We start from the raw sequence: 8,352 nt of genomic DNA, 5'->3' as shown, positions 1-8,352 counted from the left end.
AGCAGTGGAGGACAGCGAGAGGATCTCTGAGCTGATACGACTGATCAGAGATCAGGAAAAGACTGCAGTGAGTCGAGCTGAAGGACGACTGGAGAGACGAGCTCAATGATCTGAGGAGGAGAGACGCTGAGCTGGAGCAGCTTTCACACACACAGGATCACATCCAGTTCCTGCAGGTAACACAGATCTACAAGAACAGGGTCAGAGTAAACTTGAGCAGATCCTGCTGTGACAGAGACTCACAGAGAAACATTTCATGAGTCTCTTTTTATATCATCAGTCAGACTCTCATCTGATCATCCCCAAACCTGATAAAATAGATTTTTGTTTGCCTGTAGAAATTGATGAATTTGACTATGAAGACCCCAAATATTGAGGCAATATATTAGCAATCAGTCCAATCAGGATTTCGCTAGAATTTTTTTTTTTTTTTTTTTGCACTAAAATGACTGAATTTGTGATGGCTTTTCCTCAAAAATTGTGGTATTATTTGTAATATTTGCAGGCTACTGGTGTAATCAGGTATTATGTGGACTAGCAAATATTCGGCCCAATATACATTATATTCAGTATCCATATAGTAGTACAATAGTAGCCTTTCTTTAAAGCTCTAGTCTAGAAACGTTAATTTTGTCCCACGCACTGAACACACAAATATAAACAAGACATTTGATTGTTTGTGCAGCTGTGTCTCTTGCTCTATCAGAAACCAAAAGGTTGAAAAGTCAATAGATGTGTAAGTCATGAATGAATGATTGGGAGAGATTACTTGAAATATTAAATATTATTACCCTGCCCATCACTCAAATACCTCTCATGTCAGAACTTTTCTTTAGCTTTATATCACTTGTATAAGTGGCATCCTGTGTGGAGCTGATGAGTTTTGATTTCTGTTTTCTGTAGAGTTTCCAGTCTCTCTCAGTACCTCCTGAATCCACAGCCGTAAATGAAGATCACTTCAGTTCTCTCGTCTCTTCTGATGATATAAGAGAATCTGTCCATCAGCTGAGAGACAAACTGGAGGATTTCTGCAAAGAGGAGCTCAAGAAGATCTCAAACAGAGGTAAAGTCCTGAAGATTCATCTGCTCTCAGAAATGAGTCCATCATCATCTCATATCATGGAGAACATCATATTAGAAATGTCTTAGGAATGGATGCAGGATCATGAGAATCACACTGTTCATGTCTGTTGATTTCCACAGTCACAGTCACCAACATTGTTCCCAGAACCAGGAAGGACTTCCTACAATGTGAGTCAGTAAGAAAACAAGCAGAAAAACTCACTGAGTGTGTTCATGTTCTTCCTGTAGAAGGAAAAAGAAGAGTTTTACAACTGATGATGTAAATGATGATTTGCACTGATATCTGGTCATCTGTACCTAGACACTGATGATACACTGAACATGAAGAGTTCAGCTACATGAAAAGATCAAACAGATTTATAATTCCTGATTCTGATGTGTTTTATCTCCATCAGATTCCCGTCAGCTCACTCTGGATCCGAACACAGTGAATAACCGACTCCGTCTGTCTGAGAACAACAGAGTGATTACTGACACTAACACAGTCCAGCCGTATCCTGATCATCCAGACAGATTTGATTATTATCTTCAGGTGTTGTGTAGAGAGAGTGTGTGTGGATGCTGTTACTGGGAGCTGGAGTGGAGTGGATGTGTTCGTATATCAGTGTCATATAAGAGCATCAGCAGGAAGGGACGGGGTTATGAGTGTGTGTTTGGACGTAATGATCAGTCCTGGGGTTTGGACTGCTCTCCCTCCAGTTTCACTTTCTCACACAATAACAAATGGACTGATCTCCCTGTAAAGTCCATCAGCAGTAGAATAGGAGTGTTTGTGGATCACAGTGCAGGAACTCTGTCCTTCTACAGCGACACAATGAGCCTCATCCACACAGTCCAGACCACATTCACTCAGCCGCTCTATCCTGGGTTTTGGGTTTCTGGATCATCAGTGAAACTGTGTTGATGAATCAGAATAGACTGATGAGAGATTCTACCCATAATGCTTTGAGCTACATGTTAAATCAGTATCAGTAGATGTTATAGAGTCTCTTCTTTTTCTCTTTAATACTGCAGCTGAACTTCTGTCACTGAAATAACATGTCAGAATAAATGTGTGTATTAAAACCTCATATAGACAGTGTGTGTGAGTGAGTCCTGCTGAGTGACAATGTGTTTCTATGCTTTCCTAACCTCTGTTTTTGTTGACTGAAATCATTGAAGAGTACAAATGCACCAAAGTGAGACTAGACATGACCCTGACCGAGTCTCAGGATGCTATAATACAAGCAGCTGCTCCCAGACTGGCAACTGGGAGGAATTGGACCCCAACTGAGAACATACAGCAAGCAAAACACTTTCTCAGACATGGAGACTTGTAGGGCAGGTTCAGCAGGGAAGAGGGTATTTTTTTGACTCAGGACAAGCCAACCCAAATCGTACAAGACAACATTTGCCCAGAGAAAAAAGCTGGTAGTAGCCAAGGTCCGACAGCAAGGGGAGGGAGAGAAATGTACAAAGGCAGTCTTGCAGTTCAGACAGGGACAATGAACTAACTGGGAAAAACTGGAGGAACGTAAGCTCACCTGGAAGGATCTTTGGGAGATAGAGGGAAGCAGACTGAGTTTCATCATCAGAGCCACCTACGGCACTCTTCCCACATATAAAAACCTAAACCAGTGGATTGGAGAAGATCTACCATGTCCTGTCTGTCAAACCCCAGCAGCATTAAGGCACATTCTTGTCTGCTGAAAAACCAATTTTTCCCAAGCCTGTTACACCTAAAGGCAAAATCACCTGAGATGCCCGGTGTAGCTGTTGAGCTCTTTGGAAGTGCCATGGGCCTATTAATGAAACTCCAAGGAAGGATTTTTTGCTCTTATTCGATGTGGATTGGGAGTATATGTTGTTAAGGGATTGTGATATCAAGTTCTATACACGCTCAACAGTCATTTAGTTTTTAATGTTAATTATCCTTTCTAAAAACCCTACTGTGTGTCACACCATTTAGCTTGGACTATATTCACAAATGTCATGTAAATAAATTTGCAAATCATGCTTCTGAATTTGGGGTGTGGGGTGGGGGGGGTGGGGGGTTGAGCACCTCAAGAAATTAGACCATGTATGAAACAAATAATTATGCAAGTTACTAAGCTGTACGTTGTTGATGGATGTGTGTGAATGTGTTTTGTCTTCATCAAATCCAGTTAGTTTAATGTTGTTTTTGGTTGTGTGGTGAAAAATGTATTTCAAACCTGTAAGCGTTATTTTATGTAGACTTGGAGATAATGAAATATAGAAACAGATGTTTACTTTTCAAAGCAGAACAGGTGAGAATACTGATTATAAACAGTTCATAAAACATGGAGAGTGTATAATAGATTGTCCTTTCCTTACAGAAGATTGCACTTACTGGAGATCTTGGATATCTTGTAGGGACATGCAGGTGTATGTGATTAGTATTCGGGAGAGTATGTTTGTTATGATTGGCTGGGTGGATTGCCTGGCTGGTCTGTGACAAAACCGGGAGTCCAAGGTCTTCTTTACCCTGTAGACAGTACCATCCTCCAGGATCAATTACAGATCCTCCAGTGTGACCATGGATGGTTGGGAAGGGGCAGTGGAAGGAGCTTGCCATAGGTAAATAGCATGGACTCTTGGAGATGTTACATAGTTCCTTTCATGCCGGGGTAAGCTTTTTGGAAAAATAGGCACATGGATGGAGTCTGGCCGAATCCCCCTCCTCCTGAGACAACACCGCTCCTACTCCTGTTGTGGAAGGGTAGAAGTTCGCAAAGCCGAGCAAGCACTGCAACTCCTTGGAGGTATGTGTAGACCATTCTCGGACTGCTACCACCTTCGGCTGCATTTCCAGGGCCAATGAACACTGAAGGAGGAAGCTGTTACAATTATCCTCCGTGCAGGAGTAGGGTGCTGGTTTGGCCATGGGACTGTCGATAACGGAGTCGTGGTGGCGGTGGTTGACACAGTGGTGGAAGATGGAGCAGATGAGAGGAGAACTTGACGCAAGCCATCCCTGATCTCCTGAAATGTATCGGTTGTGCTCATGGAGCTATTAGGGTTTAGGTCCAGTCTTCTGGGGAAGTCTTGGCCTAGTGGTTAGAGAGTTTGACTCCTAACCCTAAGGTTGTGGGTTCGAGTGGTTTTAGGTCCAGTCTTCTGGTGAATTATTGGCCTTGTGTTGTTTGAATATTTGTTTGTTAATCAGGCGCCGCAGCATAAATGGCTGCCCACTGCTCCGGGTGTGTGTTCATGGTGTGTGTGTGTGTGTGTGTTCGTGCCCACTTTGGATGGGTTAAATGCAGAGCACGAATTCTGAGTATGGGTCATCATACTTGGCTGGATGTCACGTATGTAGACTCGGAGACAGTGAAATATAGAAACAGATGTTAATTTTCATCACGGAGCACACAAGCAGGTGAGAATAGCTGGTGTGGTTGCCTAAGTGGAAAGCCTGGCTGGTCTCTGGCTGCATTTACACTTGGCATTTAACATGCCACCTGTATCCGGATGTTGTCCACATGCACATTGAAAAGACAAGTGTAAATGCACTTCTGATCGGAATGTTATCTGATCAGCATGTCCTGGTCCAGAGGTAGTCGAGGACCCATTGTGATAGGATCTCAGTGTAATGTAATCCAGATAGAGAAGTCACGATGTTGCCAAGTGTAAATGTGCCATGGTCCTGATTGACTGATGATCCGATCCGCTTTTCTTTCAGATGAACTAATTTGACCTAAAATACTTTGTTTTGGTTAATCTAAATTTTTTTTATGATTTTGCAGCTTTATTAGAAACGTGGTCGTTCAAGCAGTGGTCAATGCACAGGTAAGGCAGTGGAGCAGGGCAGACAGAATCATAAACAGTTACCAGGCGTGTGGCAGGTGGCAATCAAAGAACAACGATAATCCAATATGAGGTAAACAGTCCAAGCGACAGGCAGCAAAATATCGGTAACGAAGGCAGGCAGGGTAATAACAATAGGTAGTCCAAAAAAAATAAAAGAAATAAGACTTCGCAAAGAGCCTGAGCGTGGGCCTGCTATAAATAGCTGAGTTAATGAGGTTCAGGTGTCAGAGGTGATCAGTACCAGGCATGGGGCTTATGGGAAATGTAGTGCGGGGAGAATTATCAAAACTCCGGTGATGAAACCCTCTGATGGCACAAAGAGGGAGTTACGGAAAAGTTTTATGATTATTAACTTTTTATCAACTTACAAACCCACTGCAGTTCTTACATTAAGCCCAGTTGAACAAACCCTGGTGTAATGTAATGTAATGTTTAATGCATTTGAAAATGTTGATAATTTATATCAATATGGTACGTTTAATGCTAAGTTTAAAACAAGTTTGATTTTAAAAAAAAAAGCAATCTAAAAAAAATCTAAAAAGCAGTCAGAATAAGTAAAATGAGTAACTTAAACTACAGTACATTACTAACTACAGTTTTTATCATATAATCTGTAATCAGTAACAAGATTACAATTTGTTAGTAATCTACCCAGCACTGTCTAACAGTGGATGGTGGCTGGTCATGTTTTTAAGGCTGTTGTCCTGCTTCTTTGCAGCTTGTACTTTTTGAGTGTTTGTCTGAAACTGACATCTAGTAGACATTTCAAGATGTACAGACTCACAAACGCAAATGTTTTACACATCACTCAAACACAGACACAGGAAACAAGAATCACATGACTTAAAGGAAAGAGAAACTGAAGTGTAGTTGAGCTGTTGTGTGTTGTGTGTTGTGTCTCTGTATTCATGCAGTAAAATGGAAGAAGCCAGATTTTCTCAGTTTGAGTTCATGTGTCCAGTGTGTCTGGATCTCCTGAAGTATCCAGTGACCATCCAGTGTGGACACAGTTACTGTGAGAACTGTATTACAGATTGCTGGGATCAGGAGGATCAGATGAGAGTCTACAGCTGCCCTCAGTGCAGACAGACCTTCAGTCCAAGACCTGCTTTAGCTAGAAACACCATGCTGGTTGAACTGGTGGAGAAACTGAAGAAGAGGAAACGTCCTGCTGACTGTTACGCTGGAGCTGGAGATGTGCAGTGTGACATCTGTACTGGAAGAAAATATAAAGCCGTCAAGTCCTGTCTGATGTGTCCGAACTCTTACTGTCAGAATCACCTCGAACAACATGAGAGTTTCTTTAAAGGAAAGAGACACAATTTGACTGATGCCACTGGAAGACTGCAGGAGATGATCTGCCAGAAACATGAGAAGCTCCTTGAGGTTTTCTGTCGCACTGATCAGAAATGTATATGTGTGCTGTGCATGGATGACCACAAAAACCACAACACTGTATCAGCTGCAGCACAGAGGACAGAGAAACAGGTATTTAAAACTAGCGATCAAGCTAATACTCAGTGTAGTTATCCAATAGTCAGACTGTTTTCTGTATAGAGCCACAGATTAATGATGGAGAAACACTTATGATGATTTATTGCCAGTAGTTTTCTGTGAGATTCACTATCATCTATTTGTCCTGCAGGAGCAGCTGAAGAAGACACAGAAGACGTTCCAGCAGAGAATCCAGCAGAGAGAGAAAGATCTTCAGCAGCTGAGAGAGACTGTGGAGTCTCATAAGGTGAGTCTGGAGAAGAAGAGAAGTTTGTCTCTGTCTCAGTTCAGACTCACTGAAGCTGAATCTCTGTGTGTCCTAACAGCGCTCTGCACAGACAGCACTGGAGGACAGTGAGAGGATCTCTGAGCTGATACGACTGATCAGAGATCAGGAAAAGACTGCAGTGAGTCGAGCTGAAGGACGACTGGAGCGAATGAAGCAGGAGATCAATGATCTGAGGAGGAGAGACGCTGAGCTGGAGCAGCTTTCACACACACAGGATCACATCCAGTTCCTGCAGGTAACACAGATCTACAAGAACAGGATCATAGTGGACTTGAGCGAGAGTATTATTATATCATGTTATGTTATTATGCATTATTATGATCATCATCTTGAGCCTTTCAGCTCTGGAAATCTCTTATGAATCATTTCTCTGAGCTCTTTATTCTGGAACATATATTCAGCTGTCAAACACCACTAGCGCCACCAACAGTTCAAAATTTCACTAACATTTCAACTTTTTAAAAGTTGGATCAGGTGATCTTCAAAGCTGATAAAATTAATTTTTATTTGCCTGCATGATGAATTTGATCATGATATATTAGCAATCACTCCCACAATGACTTCAGACAAAAATGCCAGTGTTTACTTGATTGTACCTTAAAGGGATAGTTCAGCCAAAAAATGAAAATTTGCTGTTTGTTCTTAATTTACTCATCCTCAGGCCATCCAATATGTAGTTTTCTTTAGTAGAACAGTAAAGATTTTTTGCTGAAACTGTGTTCCTTTGATAATGCAAGTCAGCAGCTGACTGTTTTTGAGAATAAAAATAAAGCAAATAAGGAAACACAAAATTAATACCCGTGGCTCCTAACGATATACTGAGGTCTTATGAAGCTAAACAATCTGTCTGTACAAGAAACTGAACATTATTTACAACATTATTACCGGTAAACCAAAGCCTCAGGCAACATGGAAATCCAGTTCTAACCGATTATTCAGGGTATATGGAAGTCTAGTTCTTCATGGAAATCCAGTTCTTTCAAAAAAAAAAATTATTTTGGCGTAGGCCCCATCCGTAGCGTGGATCTGAAGTTTGTAGATACCAGCTAATCGTGCCGAAGACGAAGGCAGGGCGGAGCCTACCCCCCGCAATGGACAGGGCCAACCTGGTGGTGGGTGGGGAGGAGGATGGAGGGAAAATGACAGCGGCGTTATCTGCAAACACAAAATTAGGATGGTGAGTTAGTGCGCTTTTTATATCCTCGTGTTGAAAGCCGATTGGCTAGACCTTATTGTAAATGTGAACGTGACATTTAGTCTTCCTAGTAGAACGTACCGCTTACATTCTACCAGAAAAGACTCAGGGAGGTAGAGAATAAGACTGAAGTATTTATTTACAACACAACACATCAAAAAAAAAAATTTTGGCGTAGCCCCATCCGTAGCGTGGATCTGAAGTTTGTAGATACAGCTAATCCTGCCGCGAAGACGAAGCAGGGCGGAGCCTACCCCAAAAGAAAGAAAGAAGAAATAATGTATACGCACCAGATGAAGTATTTTTAGTAGAGGATCCTGGAACATGAACGAAAGAGATAAATTTGAGATAATTAGCCAGACATAAAAATACAACATCAGATTATAGCTAAAGTGTTAGCTTATAATGGCAAGAAGATAGACCACAGTGAGCCTTTGGAGAGAGCCACGATAGGCCGGACAGTGAGGAGAGAGGCAGGCCACGA

At 41.8% G+C, this 8,352-nt stretch overlaps 1 protein-coding gene across 1 annotated transcript in view; it reads left to right on the top strand.

The window, feature by feature from the left end:
- The first annotated feature begins 5,430 nt into the window (after positions 1–5,430).
- Positions 5,431–8,352, top strand: part of LOC109107729 (E3 ubiquitin/ISG15 ligase TRIM25-like) — a 44,419-nt gene continuing 41,497 nt past the window's right edge. Inside the window, exons 1-2 of the mRNA XM_042714928.1 lie at positions 5,431–6,378; positions 6,536–6,631. Of these exons, the coding sequence (XP_042570862.1) occupies positions 5,809–6,378; positions 6,536–6,631 (666 nt within the window). The 5' untranslated portion in view covers positions 5,431–5,808. The remainder of the gene's footprint in view (positions 6,379–6,535; positions 6,632–8,352) is intronic.

This window comes from Cyprinus carpio, chromosome A24 (assembly GCF_018340385.1).
Source record: "Cyprinus carpio isolate SPL01 chromosome A24, ASM1834038v1, whole genome shotgun sequence".
Classification (NCBI taxonomy): Eukaryota; Metazoa; Chordata; class Actinopteri; order Cypriniformes; family Cyprinidae; genus Cyprinus; species Cyprinus carpio.
The sequence above is the reverse complement of the archived record's forward strand: the minus strand, read 5'-3'. Positions and strand labels throughout refer to the sequence as shown.